The sequence below is a fragment of the Sorghum bicolor genome, chromosome 3 (genome assembly GCF_000003195.3).
Source record: "Sorghum bicolor cultivar BTx623 chromosome 3, Sorghum_bicolor_NCBIv3, whole genome shotgun sequence".
Classification (NCBI taxonomy): Eukaryota; Viridiplantae; Streptophyta; class Magnoliopsida; order Poales; family Poaceae; genus Sorghum; species Sorghum bicolor.
Genome location: NC_012872.2, coordinates 52,822,126 through 52,846,821, shown reverse-complemented (window position 1 = coordinate 52,846,821; position 24,696 = coordinate 52,822,126). Strand labels below are relative to the sequence as shown.

Sequence of the window (24,696 nt, the reverse complement as noted above, 5' to 3'; positions counted from 1 at the left end):
CCAGCGCCGAGATTAACGAACTAATCAATCGCTTAATAATACAAATTATACTAATGACGTTCGTTACCTTGCCGTGTTTTTTGCACTTGTTCAGGCATCTTCCCTTTCTTTTTTTTTTTAACTCAACAAGCAGCAGCGTGGTTACAGCTAAGAGTAGCTTATAAGTCAGCTTTTGACATTTTCGGGTACTATAGATAGGACCACACGGCACGGTTCATCTAATCTAACTGCCTATATATATAGACAGACAAGAGAGCCTGCAGGCTGCATATGCACAAAAGAGCAAAGCACAAGAGAAGTTACAAAGTGCTAGCTAGCTATATATATATATAGCTGTTCATGGAGCTCAAGACTTTTGTTTTCAAGGAGCTGATGAGAGGCGCAGCTGACAAGGTACTTAAAACTGCCAATATACCCATGTTTTCTCATTTTCTCTCTACAAACTTCACGTAGGAGTTGAGCTTTGTTCATGTTACTGAAAAATATATATGTGCATGTGTCCAGATGAAGTTGGGCGACGAACCGGCCGCCGGGCCATTTCTGTCACTTAGCCTCGGGCCGGCGAACGCGATCGGCGCAAGTCTCCGCACGAGAGGAGGGGAGGCGATCAATGCATCGCAGGCGCCACCGCACGCCGCCAGCAACGCCGACGACGGGATCGGTTTGGCCCTCGGGTTGCGCTGCGACAGCGATGGCGGCGGCGAGCCGGTCCTCGCCGCCGTCGTCGGCTCTGCTGCTGGCACCAAGCGGCAGAGGGTGGCAATACTAAGCGACGACAGCGGCGGCAATAGAGGAAGCAATAAGGCGCTGCGACTGCCGGCGCTGCTGGCACCACCGCAGCAGCAGAGGCCGGCGGGCCGCGTCACCTTCAGGGCGCGGTGCAGCGCGGCCACGGTGAACGACGGGTGCCAGTGGCGGAAGTACGGCCAGAAGGTGGCCAAGGGCAACCCGTGCCCGCGCGCCTACTACCGCTGCACGGGCGCGCCCGACTGCCCCGTCAGGAAGAAGGTGCAGCGGTGCGCGCACGACGCGGCCGTGCTGGTCACCACGTACGACGGCGCCCACAACCACCCGCTCTCGCCCTACGCCGCCGCCATGGCATCCGCCATGCTCGCCTCGTCGTCGTCCTCCTCATCATCTGCTACCGCCGCCAGCTGCGACGACGACGCGCCGCGGCTGGCCTTCCCCATCTCCGTGCTGCCACCGGCGCCGCAACGCTATTCGTGCAGCCGCGACGTGGCCATAGGCGCCGGTCCGCCGCCGGCTGCGCCTGCGGCGACGAGTCACGGCGACCTCGTCCCGATGGCTAACATCATGCAGAAGGCGGTCGGGGACCCCAACTTCCGCGCGGCGGTGATGGCCGCCGTCGCCAGCTACGTCGGTGAGCAGTGCGGTGGAAGAAATATCTCGACGACATCTTCACCTTGCCACCTCCCTGCTAATAACTGATGCATGGGCTCACAGATACTGCGTGAGGATAGGGAACAAAAAAATTGACTTGTACATTTATCCCATTCGATTTAATTTGTTCTTTGATTACCAGTAACCTACTTCAGGTTGTAACAACATTATTTTCATTTGCAGTTCTGAATTTGTCTTGTAATTAATAACAATTACTTTTCCGATGGAAATTTTCATGTTGGTATGAATTATATATAACATGAATCTCTTTTGGCATTAATTTATGTGATACTAATAAATTTGTCATCTACCTCAGTGAATTATGTTTTAGATTCATGAAATTTGTTAGGTTCTTCGTGGTGGAATTAAATCCATGATTCAACATGGAAACTTCACATCAATGACTGATTATTTTTTTTAATGTTAGGTAGCTTGCTGATTGACAGCAAAACACATAGCCTTTAGGATATGCTCACAGAGATAGAATAAGTGTGCACGTGTGTACATGAGTATTTGCGTTGTTCTTCGTTCATGGGCACAACCAAAATCTTCTGCTTGTGTGTATTGTTCTTAGATTTGTGTTGAAGGCAAGGTCCTCAATTGTTAACGATGACACGCTCTTTAGACGACTTAAGATTTTGGGTTTGGGTTGGGTTGTAGGAGTGGATTTTTCAATAGGAGCATCAGACCTCTAGAAAAGATAACCTGCGTGGTAGGGTTCTGGTGAAAAGCTATGTGCTATTAGAAATCGGGAGATGGGATGCCGCCAGGTATATGGTATGGTGAAGGATCAGTGGATTGAATGGTAGTATAGGATAGAGGTGCAATGATATGCTAGGTCAACCTATCGATTGGTCCAGGCAACAATGACAAATTTAGTGGCAAGAACGGGGAGGCAGGGAGCCACCAAAGACAATGAAGAAAGACAAGGAACAGTGCCAAGAACAATAGTGTCTTCAAGAAGTTCAATTGAGGAAATGAAGGGATAAAATGCCGGTGGCTCATCGGCTTTCGTATTCCTACTAGCAGAGGAGGAAGAAACAAGGATACGATTGTTATGAATTTGAAAATGTCAAATGAAATAAAAGAATAGTACTATCCAAACTCTACTGGCTAGGTAAAGTTCACGATTAATCAAAGGCAACTCTTGAATTGGTAAATGAGCTTTTTTCTAGACCAACTATGCTGAGGGGTCAAAAGTACTCTAGCTTCTTTTTTTATCGTATACAACTCGGATGTACACAACCCACACACTCTACAATCACAACACACATACACATGTGAGTGTGTTTTCTATATACACGGAAAGAAAACATTGGGAGACTCTCTAATCTCTAGTGCACGAAAAACGTATAGTACCACCGAACACGCACGCATGCGTGTATCCTATTTTTTCTTAAAAAAAATTAGAAAAAAGTGTGACTTACAATTGGACCACTAGCCCATGCGCAATACTCCAGTTTGTGCTGTGTCATTTCCATTCCTTTTAGGAAAAAAATAACAGATGAATAATCAAGGAAAAAGTCTACTTTATCTCTCCCAACTTTCACGAAAATCCGTTTTTCCTCCCTCAATTCTAAAATTAGGCAAACCAACTCCCTCAACTTTTCAAATTGTACATTTTACAAGATGATTTTGCTACAGTGAATAGTGTTTGCTACCATGACAGTGATTTTATCTTTTTCTTTTTTAAATTATTTCAGCTGAATCTTTGAAAAATCGTAGTACATCATAGAAAAATTATAAAATAAAAATCTAATTTTGTTAGACTCCACATGAGTAGATCTACACACTAAACATATAACATGGTATGATTTAGATTTAGTACAAAGTTTTTTGCAATGAAGGTTTTATCTTTTTCTTGTTTTATTTATTTGGCTGGATTTTTGGAAAAACATAATAAATCGCAAAAAATTTATAAAATAGAAAATCTAATTTTGTTAGACTCCACATGAGTAGATATACATAGTGAATATATAATATGGTATGCTTTAGTATAATTTTTTTATTGCAACTTTAGATCTATGTTTTTTAATTAATTAGAATAATTCATAGCTGCAGATTTTTTTCTTGTAGCTTTAGATCTAGCTTTTTGTAATAAATTAAAAGAATTTATAGCTGCAGCTTCTATAATTATTTTGTTGAACTAAGGCATACCATATTATATATTCATTATGTAGATATGCTCATTTGGAGTCTAAAAAAATTGGATTTTATATTTTATGATTTTTCTATAATTTACTATTATTTTTCAAAGATTTAGCCAAAATAAATAAAAAGAAAAGGACAAAACCTTCATAGAAACTCTATACTAAAACATACCATATTATATATTTGCTATGTAGATTACTCATTTGGAGTCCAATAAAATTGAGTTTTCTATTTTATGATTTTTCTGTGATTTACTATAATTTTTTCAAAGATTTAGCCAAAATAAATAAATAAATAAATAAAGATAAAACCATCGTCACTGTAGCAAACTGCCTTCAAAACTGCTCTAGGAAGGTAAAATGAATGATTTGAAAAGTTAAAGAAGATGATTTGTGTGGTTTTAGAGTTGAGGGAGAAAAGCAGATTATTGTGAAAGTTAAGAGAGGAAAAGTAAACTTTTTCTAATAATCAAATTAAGGTTCGTGTGTCGGGCCAGCCCAATCGTGGGCTCATAGGCCTGCTTCGACGTGATAAGTCCGGCCCAACAGTGAAGGGAAAGTATAGACGAAGGAATTCCCTATCCTGCTTACGTGGGCCCTACACAGCGTACACGTGGTGCGGTCGCCTCTCGCCATCTCGCGTTCGGCGACTCCAGTCGCGCCTCCCCTGCCTTCCCCTCTCCTCCGGGCTCCGTCCGGGCGCCCTGCCCCTGGATTTGGAACCAACAAAGAAACCTGCCGCCCACCGTTTCCGAATTCCCATGGCCGTCTAAGAACCGGAGGCACGGGAACAGGGATCGCAGATCCGCCAAAATCACACCTCCTAGTTCGTCCTCCGTCCCAATCTCTTCCCGGGCCAGTGAGGCGGCGCGACTTGGTGCCTGCATCGAGCCCAAGGTGATACAAAACTTGTGCTCTGGCGATCTATCTTCTTGTAGGAATCACTGAACCACTACGCCGATTTATCTGATTCCATGTGTAGGAAAAAGTCGATGGAGTTTTTGTTTGTGTTTTGGAATGGTTTAGACAGATGAATTCAAGTTCAAATCATTGCCTATAGGATGTTTGTTGTAATGCCCAATAGGGATGGCACCCTGTTGTTTTGAGAGGATACCTAATTAGAGACGAAACTGTGCGTGTAGTTCCTGCAATCAGAGTTCCTTATATATATGCTGGCAAACCTTATCTTGATGTTGCCTGCCCTGCATGTGTGATGTATTTGTTAGTTGGTGACAGTGTAGATAGCTGATGTCTGTTTGGTTAATTCTTCAACGATTTCTTGTAGACATGGAACAGCCTGAGGAGAACCCTGAATTCCCAAGCTGTGATGCCTACTTTCAAGCTATCCAGTCCAAGAAGAAGTTGCCACTGTCTTTGCAAGAATCGCTAACTGCTGCCTTTGCCCAGATTCCCGTCTCATCCTTCCCTGAGGTTCCAACTGGTCGAGGTACACCCTTTTGCGAAACAAAACTGCTCAAATCGTTTTTATGTGTTTCATCTCCTTTATTGTACATTTTGTAATCCTCAATGTTTTATATGCAGTCATTGAAATTCCCGGTGATACTTCTGTTCTTGACGCTGTAAGGACTCTCTCTGAACAGAACATAAGGGCAGCACCAGTGCTCAATCCAGAACCTGGGGCTCCTACTGATTGGCAGGGGAGGTACCTTGGTGTCATCGATTACTCAGCAATCATCCGTTGGGTACTAGAAAATGCTGAGCTTGCCGGTGTTGCACTCTCGGCTGCATCAGCAACTGCTGCCGGAGTTGGCATGGGTGCTGTTGGTGCGGTTGGGGTGGCAGCTTTGGGTGCAACTGGCCCAGCTGCTGTAGCTGGCTTAACTGCAGCCGCAATTGGGGCCGCTGTTGCTGGTGGATTAACTGCTGAAAAGGGTGTGGCGAAGGATGGGCTAACTGCTGCAGATCATTTAGGGGAGGATTTCTATGAAGTTTTGCTTCAGCAGGAACCTTTCAGATCAACAACAGTAAGCCATTGGCCCTGGCCTGAACAGTTATGCATGTAAACGCTGAATGAATAATAGTAAATCTGTTTTCTTTTGTTAGCATTGAACAAATTTAAGAATCCATCCACTCAAAGGAACACACTTGAACTAATGTTTTGCTGTGTGGCTAAACTGAAGTTTGTTTACCCTAGGGTTGAACCATATATTATGCAACCGTTGCCCCATGGTTTAAAGTTTAGATGTATCTTGACTTTTTTTTTATTGTTACCTGCACTGTGTTTTGTTGATAAGATCCAAGTTGGTTCAGACCCTTTTACTCTAGTTAAATATTGTTTGATGATCATCTGTTGTTCTTTTACTACTGCAGGTTCGATCAATTGTAGAGTCATATCACTGGTCTCCTTTCGTCCCCATTACACTGGACACTTCCATGCTGACTGTACTTCTGTTGCTCTCTAAGTACAGATTGAGAAATGTCCCTGTGATTGAGCCCGAAAAACCTATCATCAAGAACTTCATTACTCAGACTGGTGTTCTCAAAGGGCTGCAGCAATGTAAAGGAAGGGACTGGTTTGACTACATTTCTGCACTTCCTCTTTCAGACTTAGGACTTCCATTTATGTCCATTGATGAGGTTATTTTGTCTCCCTCTTAATGCTGTTTCAGTTGAATTCCACCCTTTTAATGGAAGAGCCAGTTTCCTATGTTCTATGATATTCTTTTAATTTACTTGTGCAGCCTGCAAAGCACTACATTATAATGTGTTTGCCTCTTCAACAGACACTGGTAAATGTTGATATGACAATTTTGTGTTTTTTCAGGTTATCACCGTCAACAGTGATGATCTAATCTTAGAAGCTTTCAAGTGCATGAAGGATAACAAGATTGGTGGTGTACCAGTAGTAGAAGGCCCCAAAAGAAAACTTGTTGGCAGTGTTAGCATAAGGGACATCCGCTTTCTGTTGCTTAGACCCAATTTATTTTCAAATTTCAGGTATCAAGCTATCTTATAGCGCGTGTCACTGTGTTCTTTTTTTTTTATAATGTATCCCTTATGTCTTTTAATGGTTTCTTGCATACAGGCAACTTACGGTCATTGAATTCATGAAGACTCTAGGCTCCACTCTTCCTGATTCAGGGAACAATTGCCTGGTGAAGCCACCACCCACCTGCACTCCTGACGCTTCCCTTGGTAGTGTTATTGACAGCATTGCATCAAGAATAACCCACAGGATATATGTAGTGGATGTTGACCTTGAGGTTGTTGGTGTTGTGACTCTGCGTGATGTGATCTCGTGTTTTATCCACGAGCCACCCGGTTATTGCGACAGCTATTTGACTTCAGCAATGGAGAAGCTTGACGGTAAAGGAGTCGGATCAGTGGAGAAACGTTGAGCTTTTGTGTAGCGTGAATGTTGAATAACAGGTGAGTATGTGAGGAAGGTAGTTGGAAGGAATGGTGCATTCATGCCGTGTTAATCCAGCAAATTCTGTATTAGATTAATTAAGAAGGCTTCTGTTATGTTTATACTATGCCATTTCTTTGGAAGTTTGGATAGTTTGCTGATCAAATGCGTGGTAACCATTAGGAGGCGATCATTTACCCAGGTTGCAGGCTCTGGATACACCTTACAGCAATTTTTTTTTTAAAAAAAGTCAAAGCTTCACGCCTTCACTTCTAAAGAACTCAGTTATCAACGTCCAGGCAGGAAACATGGTGCAGGGACAGCATGTTCGGTCGCTGTAGATGTACCCATCGAGAGATATGAAGCCCACGCACCTTGTCATTCTTCATTTCTTACTCATTTATCTTTTCTTTAGTCTGCCAAAATCTGCTATCTGCAGCGGGCATTTCCATCCCAACAATGTTCAGCAACAAACTCTGTTCCGGCGATTAGCCTGAAAGCAAAGATCAATTCTATTATGAATGAAGAACTTTTTGTTGCTATATAAGCCGAGGACTACCAGGATCAAAACTTCCGTCCCAACTCAACATCCAAATTTTCCAATTACTAGAAAGAACTAGCCACATCTGCTTAGCCACCGTACACTCCAAGAAGTGGTGTTGACTAGTTCTTTTTTCACAACAAAACAAATAGCTAGCATCATCGATGAAAACATATAGGCCTAATACGGTTTTGACGGTTTATGACGACACAACCATTGCGACTGGTAACGGCATTACTTAGTGATGTCACAATAATGCATATAAATTGGCCTCTTAAGGTTTTCATGCTCTTAATTATGGATCTCGAACATTTTTTAAAAAGATTTACTTAGTGTTCTGCTAACAGAACTCTTGTTAGCACTAGATTTACTTATGGATCTCGAACATTTTTTAAAAAGCTGGTGTTGAAATACACTTAGAGTAGCTAGATTCTTATTTTCTCCTTTGACCGTACTATGAAGAGAGGTATGAAGGGTAGCTTGATCTAAGCGAGTCTACTTAGGTCAATCTCAATGGGGGGTTTTATTAGAGTTTCATGCACATTAAATATACTGATATGACACTCTATTATTGAAGAGAGAGATGATAAGAGTTTCATGGGGAGTACAGAGGGTTTCATCCCCATGAAACTCTTCTGTATTGTTTCGAAAATATGGATGTGTTGGAAACTGGGTCATGAAGCCCCCACTGAGAATGATCTTAGCGCACACTTGTGAAAACTAGCAATGTAGTTCAGATGAAGCGTAAGGATGGATGAAATCTAAAGCCAAACTCAAAGGAATTGAATTGGAAGAGTTTCCATTGCTTTTATAGGCAATGAAGCTTTACGTTGTGTGCATCGGAGAAACCACTAGAGCTTCGAAAGAGTGCCTTGGGTAGGGTTTGCTTTGACTATGCAAGGCATAGTATAGTTATCAGAGTGAACGGCAGAGACGATATGCAATTGGCTGAGAGATGTAAAGGCACTAGAGATTACACTGTAGGTTTGGTATAGAGGGTGTATTTGACATAGCAGAAACAATGTCGTTGTAACTCTCTGCTACAACACTAGCTGGTTTTGAGTTCTGTTAGCACTAGAGTTTGTCGAGTTCCTCTCTGGTGGTAGCTACTGGAATTCTCCGATATAGGATATAATAAATCTGGTGCATTGTTTTTGGCTGACTAAAGTTCCAACAGCTATTTTTTTTTTCTTTTGCTTGGCCTACTTATAGTCCATCGTCGCATGCATTTGAGCACTATTTGGGTCAAAGAGAGTGTTTTGGCCTATTAGAGTGATTAGGAAGTGTTAGTTGAAGATTAAGGATTCAATTAGTATTTATAAAGTAGCAAGTGTGCATCTACTTTTCTCTTTAGGCTTACTAAAGCCTAAACCATTATTGAAAGATTTTGAACTAGGTAACTTGTTTGTGATCCCTTACCTATTATTTTTTTACAAGAATGCAAAAAAAATGTGGACAATAAAAAGCATTGTGATCTACAGTACCTAGAGACATTATGAACGTGTTTGTTCAAAGATCGACCAAGTTGTCTAATCCAAACATTTAGGCCATATTTAGTTTCCACCTAAAAACTTTTCACCCCATCACATTAAATGTTTGAACGCATGTATGAAGCATTAAATATAGATTAAAAAATAACTAATTATACAATTTGTATGTATTTTGCGAGGCGAATTCTTTAAGTCCAATTAGTCTATCATTGAACACTAATTACTATAGTTATAAATATATTACAGTACCTAAAAAATTTCTTTTCACGAATTAAACAAGACCTTAGTCTAAACATACGATTTTAAACGCTTATGATTGAAACGATGACCATAGGACAGGCTAGCGTTAAAACCAAACAAGCCATAGGAAAAAGTCTATATTTTCTTCACCAACTTTCAAGAAAATCCGTTTTTCCTTCCTAAACTTCAAAATCAGGCAAACCACCTCCCCTAGCTTTTCAGACCGTGCATTTTACCTCTTAAGAGCACTTTTAAAGGCAGCTTTGCTATATTGAATGGTGGTTTTGCTACAATGACGGTGATTTTATTTATTTTTAATTATTTCGTCTAAATCTTTAAAAAATCATAGTAAATCACAGAAAAATCAGAAAATAGAAAATCTAATTTTGTTGCATTCCCCATGAGTAGATCTACATAGTGAACATATAATATGTTATGCTTTAGTACCTTTGCTATGAAGGTTTTTGTTTTTTGATTTATTTGGCTGAATCTTTGAAAAATCACTGTAAATCATAGAAAATCATAAAATAGAAAATCTAATTTTGTTGAACTCCACATGAATAGATATACATAGTGAATATATATTATGGTATGCTTTATTCTAACGAAATAATTATAGAAGCTGCAACTTTAAATTATTTTAATTAATTACATAAAAGCATAGATCTAAAGATATAACAAAAAATTATATTAAAGCATACCATGTTCAATGTTTACTGTGTAGATATGCTCATGTAGAGTCTAACAAAATTAGATTTTCTATTTTATTATTTTTCTGTAATTTACTAAAATTATATTTTCTATTATATTATTTTCTGTAATTTACTATGATTTTCAAAGATTTACCTGAAATAAATAAAAAATAAAAATAGAAAACCTTCATAGTAAAACCTTTATAATAAACATACTATATTATATATTCACTGTGTAGATATACTCATGTAGAGTTCAATAAAATTGGATTTTTTATTTTATGATTTTTCTGTAATTTACTATAATGTTTTAAAGATTTAGCTGAAATAAATAAAAAATAAAAATACAAAACTATTATTACTGTAGCAAAATTATCTTTAAAAACGTTTTAAAGAGGTAAAATATACGAATTTGAAAAATGAAGGAAGATGATTTGCAATTTTGAAGTTGAGGAAATAGACTTTTTCCGGAGCCATATCTTCCCCGAAAGGCAGAAGTTGCCCCAAAGTGGGCTGCCCCACCTCTGCGGCCTGCCAGCCCCGAAAACCCAGTTCCTTGCTACTGCCGCGTTCTCGCAGCCCAACCAGCAGACCACGTCAGCAATCCGCGTCGAAACCCATCACAGCCGTCCACTTAAAGCGGCACCGATGTCTCGCACCTCTCCACGTCATCGATCCGGGGCACCTACCTTTGGACCAATCAGCGCCCGTCGCTTGTGGTCTATAAACCGATCACACCCTCCCCTCTTCTCCTTCATCAATCACAAGAAACCACAGCGAACTCCGCGAAATCCCCCCGACCCCGAACCCAACCGAGCAAAGCGCGAAGCCCCCCACCTCGAATCAAGCCGCAGAATCGATGGCGCCCAAGGCGGAGAAGAAGCCGGCGGCGAAGAAGCCCGCGGAGGAGGAGCCCGCGGCCGAGAAGGCGGAGAAGACCCCGGCGGGGAAGAAGCCGAAGGCGGAGAAGCGCCTCCCCGCGGGCAAGTCCAGCGCCGGCAAGGACGGCGAGGGCAAGAAGGGCAAGAAGAAGGCCAAGAAGAGCGTGGAGACCTACAAGATCTACATCTTCAAGGTGCTCAAGCAGGTGCACCCGGACATCGGCATCTCCTCCAAGGCCATGTCCATCATGAACTCCTTCATCAACGACATCTTCGAGAAGCTCGCCGCCGAGTCCGCCAAGCTCGCCCGCTACAACAAGAAGCCCACCATCACGTCCCGAGAGATCCAGACTTCCGTCCGCCTCGTCCTCCCCGGGGAGCTCGCCAAGCACGCCGTCTCCGAGGGCACCAAGGCCGTCACCAAGTTCACCTCGTCTTAGCTAGGTCGCCTCCCCTCTTGTTTGTACTGATTTCTGGTGGTGGTGGTACTAGCAGTTGGGTGCTAATCGTGGTTCCCTGTGTTAATTTATCTGGCAGTTGGAAGCGAATGGTTTAGTGTGTAGTTGGTTGTGCTTTCGATATATTGCTCCCTGATGGATCCCGAATGACGATAGTGCCTTTTCTATTAGCTCAGTTCAATAGAGTTCTGTGATTTTTGCAGCGCTATTTGTATAACATGACTTTGGCATGCAAATCATATGCTTGTTGCCTTGGATTCACCGTGAAACTTAGGTATAATTTCAAATGTGAAATTTCTGGAGATGCTCACTGCCTACGTGTCATTTCTTTTGTGAAATTTTGGTAATTATACTTTCAAATGTGAAATTTCTGGAGACGCTCACTGCCTACGTGTCATTTCTTTTGTGAAATTTTGGTAATTATACTTTCAAATGTGAAATTTCTGGAGATGATCATTTCTTTTGCACTTGTAGATTTGTAAGCTCTTCCTGTCTCCTGCAGCTGTACTGCTTTGTGAAGACTAGCAGTAATTATGGGCAGCATTTGTATTGTAAAAACTTGAATATGTGTAATTATGGGCAGCTTGACCTTTATAATTTTTTGATGTTCCAGAGACCATAACTGTGCTAATTGAATTGGGCCTTGTTTAATTACACCCAAAATCTAAAAACTTTTTAAAATTCTCTCCAATTTTATGACACATATATGTAGCATTAAATATATATTAAAAAATGACTAAACATGTATGTAGCATTAAATATATATTAAAAGAATAACTAATTGATAATTTGCTAGTAATTTATGTAATTTATGAGACGAATTTTTTAAGTTTATTTAATCCAATAGTTAGATAATAATTACCAAATACAAATGAAAATGCTATAGTATTAAAAAACTTTTCACTTAAGAACAGTTCATCCTAAAAACTAAAAACTTTTTAAGATTTCTTGTCACATCGAATCTTACGCCATATGTATGAAATATTAAATGTAGACGAAAACGAAAACTAATTGCACAGCCTATAAATAACGAGATAAATCTTTTAAGCCTAGTTAGTCTATGATTAGATAATATTTGCTAAATAAAAATAAAAATATTATAATACCTCAATCCAAACAATTTGGAAACTAAACAAGGCCTAAACAAAACCTTAGCTTATTCTGAATGCTTGTCGTTGGCATAAGAAGGAACTAAACAAGGTGTTAGCTTGTTGCTATTTTAAATGGTTGTAGTCGGCATAAGTAGTACCGTTTGGGCCCTGTTTAGTTTCTGAACCATTTTGCAAAATAGTGAAGATTTCTGGTCATATTAAATCTTGCAGCATATGTATGAAATATTAAATATAGATAAAAAAATAACATTGCATAATTCGTCGGTAATTTATAAGACGAATCTTTTGAGTCTAGTTAAGCATCTAAAAGGGTTTTGCATTGACTTGGTATTCGTTGTTGTTTGCAAAATTCTAAAACAAAATGCAAAGTCTAAAAATAAGCCATCGGTTTTGCATAATTGACTTGGCTTTTATCGAAAGTGGATCCGGATGCAAATTTTTTTCCATGTGGCGTGCGGTCATGGTTCCTTCCCGCGCGGTCGACTTCTTCACGCGCCAGGTACCCGCGCCGCTAGTACCTGGCGCGTGAAGAAATCGACCACGCCGCTAGTATCGCCGCGAGTTCTATCGCCAATCAGGTCACCGTCATTTCCTGTCTTGCTGCTCACCATAGCTGCTGCCCTAGGAAGGCATCGAGTGCTTCGCTGTTGCCCTAGGAACGTCGCTGCTGCTACTCCGTCGCCAATCGGGCGTCCTTGAACTCATGGCGTGAGGCGGCGGCGTGTGGAGGGCCACGGGGTTTCTGTCGCGATGAATGGAGCATATATGGCGCGAAGAAAAGTCCGGATCGCGCGGGGGACCGGGAGACGCGCGCGATCGGGCTTTTACCAAGCTACCCGTGGCTTGCCAATTATGTCAAGTTTGCCCTCTCATTTGCCAAATTGCTCAAAATGCAAACTCCAAATGCAAAACCATTGGATACCTCTTTTTGCGATTTTTAGCAAATTACAAGAATGCAAACCCCAAATGCAAAACCGTTGAAGACGATTTTTTAAGTCTAATTAGTTTAGTTGGACACTAATTGCCAAATAAAACGAAATCCATGTGAATAGATTTGTAGCAGAAATAGTCGTCTACTTGTACTATTGTTCCTGTGTTTCTTGGTGATGAATTGCAGAAGAAAACATAAGATGATTTTGATACAATTCATGTAATATAATTGCAGAATCACTTTTAGGCTTCCTGTTGCTGAGTGATACTATAAGTGGTTTGATGAAGAGGAATAATGGGCCGATTACTATTACTGCTAGCTCTAAACATATGTATTACCTTCACAACTTACGAAAATCTTTGGGAATGGAACAATTCATAAGTTGATGAGGGCTGACAAGATGGATGAAGAGGACGGCTTGCCAATATTTGGGAATCTAACCGTGACTATATTAACGTTTTTCAATCTAATGGAGTATGTTACTTTAATAGTAACACCAAGGCACCAAGCTTCTCAAATCATGCATGCATTAGTAATGAAGTGTTTTAACTTTTATTCATTCATTATTTATGTTACTGGGATGCTCAAAGTATTGTTTAATAACAAAATCAAGCTCAAATTATCGTTTATTATTGGGATTCATAAAAAGCTAATTTCATTTTGTGGCGGAACTTGCTGATTTGGTCATCTAATGTTCCTGAACCAGGTTTGAGTTGTTCTTTGCAGATATCTTTTGGTAGCTTATAAGATGCTTGGCTTCAACTGACATGTGCCATTTGCAGGTGTATGATAGCTTCCAACATCCTCATCGAAGATTCAGGTCGGTGTATTCTCAGCTACCATGCCCCCAGAGGCCCAGAGGCCCTTGAGATCATCCACAAGTTCATGAGCCTTTTAGGATTCTTGTCAAGAGAGATGAGCTCACCCTCGAGGGTATCAAGCAATTCTTTGTCAAACATGAGATGGAAGATTAGAAGCTCAACAATCTATGCGATCTGTATGAGAGCCTGGCATGCAGTTGTTGATAGTTCAGGCGCAAAGGAGGCTTGATGATGATAGCTCTTTTTTTGAAGGGCATATTTGGTACACCTCACGACAGTTTCATGAGCTGTTGTGAGCCGTTCTTTTGCCAAACACTTATTTCTAAAATAGCTTCATGGGTGAAGCTGTTTCTTTTCTCCTCTCACAAAGATATGAGTTGAGATGAAGCTAAAAAAAAGTAGCTTACTGCAGCTCTCTCCCTCATTTCTCTCTCTCATCTATGCAAGAAGTAGTTGATGAAGCTATTTTATCAAACACTTTTTTCAAAATAGCTCAGCTTCATCTAAAGTTGCTCATGAAGCTATTTTGTAAAAAATCAGCTTCACTAATAAAGTTGAGCTGTGCCAAACATGGCCTAAGAGTAGGAGCTCTATCATTCATTAGACTGTCTCCAACAGTCCTGATCCAAAAAGAAGATGCATTTTATGTTTTAGGTCGCCCACAGTTAAAGGGTCACGGATCCAAAACAGCACTTCTCCAACAAGCGACGCAAACGAGCAGCTCTGGTTGTCTGCTTCCTGTGGTGGGTCCGACGTCTCTGCGTGGAGACGCAAAAGGACCGAGCGAAGACCCATTTTTGGGTTCTACCTCAGCCTGGACGCAAAATGGGTTGCAGGTTTGCCTCCTCCGTTGGAGCACGTTTTGACTGATAAAAACACTGTGTGCAGCGTATTTTAGGTTTGGGTCACGTTATGCGTCCGCCGTTGGAGTCAGTCTTAAGGGGTAAAGAGGAGTTATATGTACTAGGGCCAAAAAGGGCAAGCAAACACTCAACCAAACTGTGGAGGCAAACTGTACACAGGGGGCTTTAGCCCGGCAGTAGAGCCTAATGACTAGGTGTTGATGATGATAGTTCAAATATTAGGAGGCTTGATGATTACTATACTGAACTCCACAATCTCTTGAAAGAATATGTATGCTATTATCAGACCTCTAAGTAATAGTGATGAACTCAATATTTCAATTTAAGTTCTACAAAATTGTAGTATTAAAATATTTTGGTCCTTCAATACCAGGAAGACGAGTGACATTTATTGTTTGGTATATTCAGTTTGAAAAGTGATGGTGATGAACTCGATATTTTATTTTAAGTTCTATAAAATTGTGTTATTAAAAATATTTTGGTCCTTCAATACCAGGAAGACGAGTGACATTTATCGTTTGGTATATTCAGTTTGGAATGATAGAGTCCTATAATAGATATATAATCCAATAATGCTACAAGATTATTGTAGCTCGTTTACTTAACGATAAAGGTGTCTGGTTAATGAACTGGAAAATGGATATTTTTCTCTTGATGGTATTAGGCTTTATGCATAGAAATTATATTGAAATAGCATTTCAAACACTGAGGGTCAAAACCAGTATGGGAGAACTACTATGGCATGTGCTTGGCAGTAAAAAATGCTATCTCTTGCCACGTTAGGCTCAAACTTTTCCTATTCAGAAAGTGTTCTAATTGTTCATCCTTACAATATTGATTTTTACAAATAAACAAGACAAACAGGGGTTCCAAAACCAGCTGAAATTATGAACGTACGCAAACTTCAACCGTATACACATATATTAGAGACTTATGTCGTGACATCACTTATGTTTTCAACGAGCAGAACAAGACGCTTATCATGATTGTTGCAGTGAATGTACATAGTCCTAGATGGAATGAGGATACTTCAAAACGAGGATATCTTATTCTTCTGCGTGAAATAGACCCTGCATATATTTATATGGACATACTTCGTTTTAAAGTTATGTGAGAGAATTTTCAAAACACACAGTAACACTAGTACATAGAAACTCTATACAGACGGTTCTAAATCCATTTGTACAGTCGTTTTTCATAACTATCAGTGCTAGGGGTCAATGGAAATGAATCTTTCCACCTGTGCAAATCAATTTCCACGTACGGTTGTGTTATGCCAACCGTACGTATAAATGCTTGTCTAGAAAATATAAATTGAGTTTTAAAATTTAGAAAAAAAATTAATCATAGGGAAATCACAAGTCGCGTATTTTTTTTGCATAAAATCCCGCGCTACATGACCGGTGGGATTTGAACCTTCGACCTCCCTCTTGTGTGTAGCCTGCTCTACAACTCCACCCATCACTCATGGTGTCTAGAGTTTGGTTTCCCACATATTATTCTAAACAGAGCAACATTGATTGTTTGAGGCCCTAAATGGATTGAAATAAAAAAGTTGTCAACTACAAAGTTACATAATTTTTTAAGATCTATAACTTTTATATTGGTAGTTTCTCCATCCGCGGTAATTCACAAAATTTGAATTTCAAATTTGATAAATTTGAGCGTAGTTTTCGATGACAAGACGATTTCAAATGAAAAAATTATCAGCTATAAAGTTTCATAACTTTTTGAGATCTACAACTTTTTGTTGTTTTTTCATATGTGGTTATTTGAAAAACTAAAAAAAATCAATTTCAAATTATTTCTACAGGCGGTTTTCTTAAGAAACCGCCACTAGAAATATGATTTTTAGTGGCGGGTTTTTAAGAAAACTGCTCGTGGAAATATATGATTTCTACAGACAGTTTTATTAGAAAAACTGTCTTTTAAAAATCTATTTTCACTAACAGAGAACCGTGAAAATGCACCATTTGTAACGATTTTCTTAAGAAAACCTTAGTGAAATTGTGTTTCCATTGGCGGTTTTTGAGTCGGGCTTGCCGATTTCTTTTCACAGATATTTTTTAATTGAAACCACCTACAAAAATTATACTTCACCGTCAGCGTAGAGCTTTTCTGTACTAGTGTATTACCCATGTGACAGGCACTATACATATATACTCGAACCTATGTACTCCCTCCGTCCCTAAATACTGCTATTACTAGCAGATTTAAGACAGATTAGTGTGACAAACAAAAGACCATTCTACCCTTAATTAATTTAGGTTCCACCATTTAATCATGCACGTTAAGCCATGATTCTCTGGTTCCAACGAGCTGCATTTAATGTCAACTGAATAGACTCAACCAATTACCATGTGCCAAAGTACTACTCCCTAGAAGAAATTAAATGAGTTGGTGAACCACGCAAGTTCCGAGGATAATTAAATGGGTTGGTGGACTGAGTATGCTAGTAGAAATAGCAGTATTTGTGGACAAAATTTTCTCCTAGAAATAGCAGTATTTAGGGACGGAGGGAGTACAGTACGGTGAAACTTATTTATGGTTTATTAGCACACGAAAGAAATAGATATCCGAGATTTTTTCTGTCAATATAAAATATTATCTTAGCTACATCATGGAAAGAACTGTACAGTAGAGTTTAGATTTTGTGAGCCTGCGATACCGCACTCTCCGTGACTATATTGATTTCACTAACTTTGTTTTTTTATTAAATGTCACTTTAATATCAGTATTTAATTTTATAGTATTGTTATCTTATCGTGTGATCCATATATTTTTAGTATAAAATGTTAAATATCCTATAGCAACACATGGACATGCTACCTATAACTTAAATTCTCTAACTTCATAGACTATAAACGTCCGCCTCATCTTGCATGCTAAGCTCAGAGGGCAGCAGGACGTGCAGCTCCTGGACTTCTAATTAGGCCTCGTTTAGTTTCAAAAAATTTTGCAAAACTTTTTAGATTTTCTGTTATATCGAATCTTGCGGCACATGCATGAAGCATTAAATATAAATAAAAGAAATAACTAACTTTACAGTTTATCTATAATTTGCGAGACAAATCTCTTAAGCCTAATTAGTCTGTAATTAGATAAAATTTGTTAAATACAAACAAAAGTGCTACAGTGTTCATTTTGCAATTTTTTTTTCAAACTAAACAAGGCCTTAATTAGTCCACCATCTCCATATAATACTACATATAACCTTACGAAGATATGCTTGCTCGTCATGGGCCATTAAGTGATTAATATGCAAGCGATCCCACTCCATGCTTACCTCTTGTTGTAATGAATAAGATCACCAACACCCTGTCATCAGGCCAGCTTCAATCTTCATAAGCCATAGCACTCTACTTTGGGACAGTTTTTAGTGTCAACAGATTTATAATTGAAAACCATAGGAGCAATAGTAAATCCATTTATTGAACTGATTTAGGCAACAGGGATATTCTTGAGATAGAAGTAGGGAAGGGGGTGAGGAGAGATGCAACTGGAAGAGCCCATGCGGTCGTGATCTGACCTCGAACCCTAACCAGAAAAAAGATGCGGAGGAGAAGCCAAAGGCTAGAAGGGGTGAGGTTCAGTGGCCCACCTGAGATTCTCATCTGGCTGCGCTTTGTTCCTCGTTGTCTGGTGGCCTAGCGGCCGGGTGCCTGGCACCCTTGCAGGCTAGGTGTAACATCCTAAAAATTATTTCCTTAGAAATAGAGCTAAAATAATTTATTTATAATTTTTGGTGCTTATAAAATATAGGAAAATAATTTTTTTATTAAAATAAAATTTATCATAGGATTTAGCAACATGGTTGTGCATTAATTTTTGGGTATTTACATTTTATTTATTGAGATGAGTGACTTTGTCAAAAATTCAAAATATTTTTAGAATGATTTAAAAATGGCTTGAAAGAAAAGAATTAAAAAAAACAAAAGAAAAAGAAAAACCTCTCCCTCTCTCTGTTTTGGCCCGACAGGCCCAACCCCTTTCCCTCCCGGCCTGTTCCCTCACCCTGCGCGCAAGCCCGACAGCAGACCAGCCCACACGGCACCCCCTCTCTCTTTGCACTCTCGCGGCCCAGCGGCAGCAGCCAGCCCAACGCATCTTCCCTCTTCTCCTTCTGTGCACAGCAGCTCGGCCCAGTTGGTCACTTGGCCCAGCGCGCTCTCTTTCCCTCCCCTTTTGTCTCGCTGCCAGCCTAGTCCCACGCGTCAGTGGCACCCCCTTTCTCCTACCTCGAGCCGGCAGCAAGCAGGACTCCATCCCGCCTTCCAAATCCCAATCTTCTCGGGATTTACTTGCTCTAGAGCCAAACCGAGCACCCTATAAGAACCGCGACCTTTCCTCGATGTCCCTTTTCCCATCTAGGAGTGCCTGGGAAGCCCTAGTCGCCATTGAAGCCGAAGATTGGATCTTGCCGAGCCAAATCCGCCTGCCGCCGTGAAAGATCACCCTTCGAAGCTTTTCTGTGGAAATCGATCTATTGCCGAGCTGCGTGAGGTCCTTGCAGAGATTCCGAGCCCCTTCTCCACCTTTATCTCGTCCTGGTTCAATCTCCACCTTTAATATTTTCAAATAGTTTACAAAATAGTTCAAAAGGGTTTGATAATATTTATGAAATATCTACAAATTCTAATCCCTTAAAAAGCCCATTTTCCTATTTTCTCTAATGGGCTTTAATATTTATTTAGACCCATTAGTGGCCAACATCAATTAGTATCATATTACTAGATGCGGAGGTGGTGAGTTCTCTTTCCTATATACTGCTAACCCCATGGGAAAGGCACACCAAACTACTATAGGGAGCCCCTTGTTTGGGAAACCCCAATGTACTAAATTGGTTTTTTCCTCTTTTGTCTATTGTGCTGTTTCGAGTGCCTCTATTAACATTTATTAATGTCATTACTAAATTTCCAAATAATGGTGCCTGGCGTGACTTTAGAAAGAATATATTTATATATTAGAGATTCTGCAAGCGCAAAAATTTACCATTGTACACCTAGGAGTATTCCATGTATTGTTATTTGTATTTTACCATAGGGAGGAGCATTGGCTATAGATACTGACAAATATAATACTTATGATGAAATCATTAACTAAAACACTTACTCTCAATAGGGGAAATCATTAACTAAACACTTACTCTCAATAGGGGTAAGCCAGATGCTATATAAATGATAAGTATAGGGAAATAATGATAATCCGGAGATAGAAATAGATACTCATAAGTATAGCTAGGCTAAATGATTAATTGGGAGAAAGATTGTTAAGTCATTCCTAGATACTTAGTCTTATGTACACCCTAAGCATACATACTTTCACCTATACCATAATTAACTCTTCATCTACGACATAATTAACTCTTCATCTACGCATAAGGACTAAGGAAAATCAAGAACAGAGCTTGATTCCTGAAAGGATCAAGATGCCCAAGAGGGGGGGTGAATTGGGCTTCTCTAAAAATTTAAGCAACCTATAAGCTCCAATTCAACCCCTTGTGCCTAGTGTGACCTAGAGAGCTACCGGATAAAAGTTTTGCAACCTAGTTCCAATCCTATTCTAGCATGACAATTCTAAGAATGTAAAAGCACAAAGTAAATGCTAGAATGTAAAGGAGTAGTGGAAGAAAGTGCTCGGCGATGTTTTGCCGAGGTATCGGAGAGTCGCCACTCTCCACTAGTCCTCGTTGGAGCACCCGCGCAAGGGTCTTGCTCCCCCTTGGTCCGCACAAGGACCAAGTGCTCTCTACGGGCTGATTCTTCGACACTCCGTCGTGGTGAATCGCCCAAAACCGCTCACAAGCTTGACACGAGCCACCCACAAGAACTCCGGGCGGTCTTCGTGCCTCCAATCACCACCGAACCGTCTAGGTGATGGCGATCACCAAGAGTAACAAGCAAAGAACTCTCACTTGACCCAAACAAGGCTCTAGAGAGTGGTGGATGCACACTTGACTCTTGGAATTCACTAGAGAAGGATTCTCTCAAGAAATCACTCAAATCTCAATCCTCTCTAGGCTCTTGCTGCTCTCTTGCTCCACAACAAGTTTCTCTGATGTTCAAATGGGCAAGAGAGCTCTCATGGACGAGGTGGAGGAGTATAAATACTACCCACGAAGTCCAAAGGTCGGTCAACCGTTTTCCACTGAAAACGGGGTCACCGGATGCACATTATGTTGCACCGGACGCACTGCACCGAGCGTCCGGTGCTCCATAACGGCTAACTGTACTTGCTTCTGACAGGTCACCGGACACTAACTTCCTGCGTCCGGTGCACCGTCCGGTGCTCTGGGAAGATTTACATGCTCCCTGCGCATGGGACCGGACGCTACCCGGTGCGTCCGGGGCTAGCGTCCGGTGCTCGGGGAAGGTTTACAACCTCCCTGGGTATGGGACCGGACGCTACCCGGTGAGTCCGGTGCCAGCGTCCGGTGCTTAACCCTAAGCACCGAGAAGTCCCAACGGCTAGGGACCTCACTGGACGCACTCACAGAGCGTCCGGTGCAGCGTCCTGTGCCCCATTGGGCACCCTAACTTCGTCAAAACACGATCGCTCCAAAACGAAGTTGGTTCCTCTCGATCTAAGGACTATCACTGAGCTGTCTAGTGCTAGGTTTACCAAGTGTGCACCACACCTAAACCTAAAGCCTTGCCTAAATCAAGCTACTAGATCAAAGCCCCTCTTAATAGTACGGTCAAAGGAAAACAAAGTCCTAAACTACTCTAAGTGCCCTTCTTCACCATATGGCACTTAGACCTAGTCTAGTCTTGACGATGTCCATCCATCCTTTGAAAACTAGAACGATTTCCACTATTAAGTAGGCATGTACGTCCCTGTCCATCGAGTACCTATTACCATGACCTTACCTATGACTTTGTCTCTGCAAAACACACGTTAGTCATAGTAATCAACAATGTCATTAATCACTGAAATCACTAGGGGCCTAGATGCTCTTTCAATCTCCCCCTTTTTGGTGATTGATGACAATAACCTCGAGTATGAAAAGAGTTTAGGTTTTCAAATGACTTGGTTTCAATAAGCATGATACAATAAGAGCAAAGGGATTAGACATGCTTATATCAACCAAGTCCAACATCCTGCATCCAAATAAGTGAGTGGTATACGGCAGGATATAACACAAGGCTCATAAGTATATCGGAGTAAAACGCGGAAGCAAAGGTAATATGAGCCAAACACATGACATTAGGATATCACAATAACCACAAGTCATGTCTCACAACCATAGTGTATCTCACACAAATGCAATGCATAAAAGTAAACGTGATGCATGATGGAGTAGCACACATAAGAGTATCTCAAAAGAATAAAAATCCCTCTCTAGCTCTCTAGCTCCCCCTAACTCCTAACTCTCATACTCACACTCTCTCCCCCTTTGGCATCAAGCGCCAAAAACCTAAGAAGACGGTGGAGGAGGCGGAGCAGTGGAGTCCCTCGGCACGGCCTCAAAGCGAGCTGCATCGTCTGAACCGTCGGCCGTCGAGGCGGAGGAGGTGGAGTGACCCTCTGAAGCTGCACGAGCTGGCGAAGCGGTCTGGGTCGGCTCTGGAGGCACTGAAGCTGTTACCGGCTGAACGGGCTGCTCAAGGCCTGCTGACGAAGCCGGCACGGACTCGGTCGCTGTAGCTGACGTCTCTGGCACGGTAGAAGACGGTGCAAGCTGCTCGGACGACGCTACAGACGACGACATACGCTCTGTAGTGGTGACTGACGCCATAAAGGCTGCTGGAGCCTGCAGAGGTGATGGCGTAGGGTCACCAGTCAGAGCACTGTAGGAGAAGCTGAGGTGCGGGTATGTCGACGAGTCCAACACTAGCTGTGACGCTGTAGCTGACTGAGGTGTAAAGCCAGAGCGGAGAGGCGTAAACTGAGGTACCTGCTCAAAGCCAGAGGAGATAGCACCCTGGGAGACCTGGTGCTGAGGCGTCGAAAACGGCTGACTCTGAGCGGGTAGCTGGAGTGGCTGCTGTGACTGGCTCTGAGTCTGTGGCGCTGGAGTGGGTGGCCTGACAGACGAAGTGCCTGGGAGCTGTATCTGCAGAATCTGAATCCCTGAGGCGGCCATGATAGCGGCCATCATCGCTGTCTGCTGGGCCTAGAACGCAAGCTGCTGCTCCTGAAAGGTGAGAAACTGTCGCTGGAGCTCATCCTGCCAAGCCTGCACGGCTGCATTGATGGCAGCCTGGTCCCTGTCTCTCCTCGCCTGCTCCTCAGCTGCTCGGCGCTGATCTGCCCTCATACCCTCTAATATAGCAAGCAAAGCGGGGTCTGAAGCACTCGAGGAGCCCCCTGCCTCGTGGTCGTGTGCTCTAGGGGGAGGTCTGTCACTGGAGGCCGATAGTCATCATCTGAGCTGTCCGAAGCGAAATCAAACTCTCCCTCAGCCTCAGCATCTGCAAAAGCTCCAATAGCTATGTCCTGTTGCTCCTCAGTCTCTGGAACTGCTGCTGTACTGTGAGTGCCCCTAGGAGAAGGAGGGGGCACCGGTCCACGTGGTGCACGAGGAGGTGGAGTAGCTCGAAGGTCGTGGTGCGCTCTCAACATCTGCCTGGGGTCGTAGTGGGGGAAGACAGTGTCTGAGTCGGTCAACTCCCTCTGCAGGTGAGCTGGCAGGGGCACGGGCCTAGCACAAAGAATAAGAAGAGTGATCCAGTGTGCGTACGGCAACTAACGCCATCCCCTGAAGCTCTCTGAAATAGTGTCCTCGATCTCTGAGACTATCAAATCCCACAAGTCAAAAGGTGTCTGAGAGATGAGGTGAGCTACTAGCCACTGCTGGATACGAGTAAAACCGTCTCTGTAGCCTGTCCTGGGGAGGAGTGTCTTCCTCAACACAAAGTCGAGGATCCTGGCTGGTCGTGTCAAGTCTCCCACTGTCCTGCTGGAGCCCTCTCCAAACGGTGGACGGAAACAGGGAGCCACGAAGTCAACTGGTGGTATCTCACCACCATGAGGACGACGAGGGGGCTCGAAGTTCCCGTAGCACAGCTGGTGAATCCTCGTGGAGTAGGCTCGCAGTCCAAGCACCTCTCTAGCCCTCTGTGCTGTGACCCTGTAATCAGTCCCTGCCAGTGCGTAGTGGATATAACTGTGATCTGGAGAAACCCACACTGACGCGTAGAACTCTCGAACCCACTGCTCACAGTAAGTACCAGGGAGTGCTAGCAACTCTGGGAGGCCGTGGAGGTAGGTGAAGTACTGACGGATATCTGCTCCAACCACGTTCCCGAGTATCTCTAGGTCAATAACTCTGTGCTCCCTGAACTGAGACTGCGAACGGACCAGTGCCTCGTAGATGTCCTCCTGGACCACTGTGTAGAACCTGGCACCGGCTCGGGGATCCCTAGCAGCTAGAAACCAGGTAGGAAACGGAACAAACCGCAGCTGCTGGATCTCTCTGGCTGACACAAGAGTGAGATCCCTATGAATCCTGGCTGGCCCCTGATGAGGAGCTGGTGTGCCTCTGGCTGGTGTAGCACGAGCAGCGGAGGTAGACTAGCCCTGCGCACGAGTCCGAGGAGTGGCCTGGGTACGAGTGCGGGTCGACCTCCTGAGGGGCTGCTCCTGTGCCTCTGCTGGACCCTCTGCCTGGGCCTCTATCTCTGTATCTGGATCCTCCTGAGCTGGATCTCTGACCACCAGCCTGACCCGCTGACCTCCAATCATAACGGTGCCTAGAGGGGATCCATGTAGTGCCTCTGTGTGAAGAACTACACGCCTCTGCT

General features: G+C 42.3%; 3 protein-coding genes across 3 annotated transcripts; all 3 read left to right on the top strand.

Moving 5' to 3' along the window:
* LOC8078230 (probable WRKY transcription factor 47) lies at nt 290-1,617 on the top strand. Its single transcript, XM_002458012.2, has 2 exons — nt 290-393; nt 505-1,617. The coding sequence occupies exons 1-2, from the start codon at nt 340-342 to the stop codon at nt 1,447-1,449; spliced, it is 999 nt and encodes a 332-aa protein (XP_002458057.1). The 5' UTR covers nt 290-339; the 3' UTR covers nt 1,450-1,617.
* On the top strand, nt 4,169-7,064 carry LOC8078229 (SNF1-related protein kinase regulatory subunit gamma-1-like). The gene is made up of 6 exons (XM_002458011.2): nt 4,169-4,448; nt 4,837-4,998; nt 5,094-5,536; nt 5,883-6,149; nt 6,337-6,509; nt 6,598-7,064. The coding sequence occupies exons 2-6, from the start codon at nt 4,839-4,841 to the stop codon at nt 6,908-6,910; spliced, it is 1,356 nt and encodes a 451-aa protein (XP_002458056.1). The 5' UTR covers nt 4,169-4,448; nt 4,837-4,838; the 3' UTR covers nt 6,911-7,064.
* Nucleotides 10,639-11,527, top strand: LOC8078228 (histone H2B.1). Its single transcript, XM_002458010.2, has one exon. It carries the CDS (start codon nt 10,744-10,746, stop codon nt 11,203-11,205), a length of 462 nt encoding a protein of 153 aa, XP_002458055.1. The 5' UTR covers nt 10,639-10,743; the 3' UTR covers nt 11,206-11,527.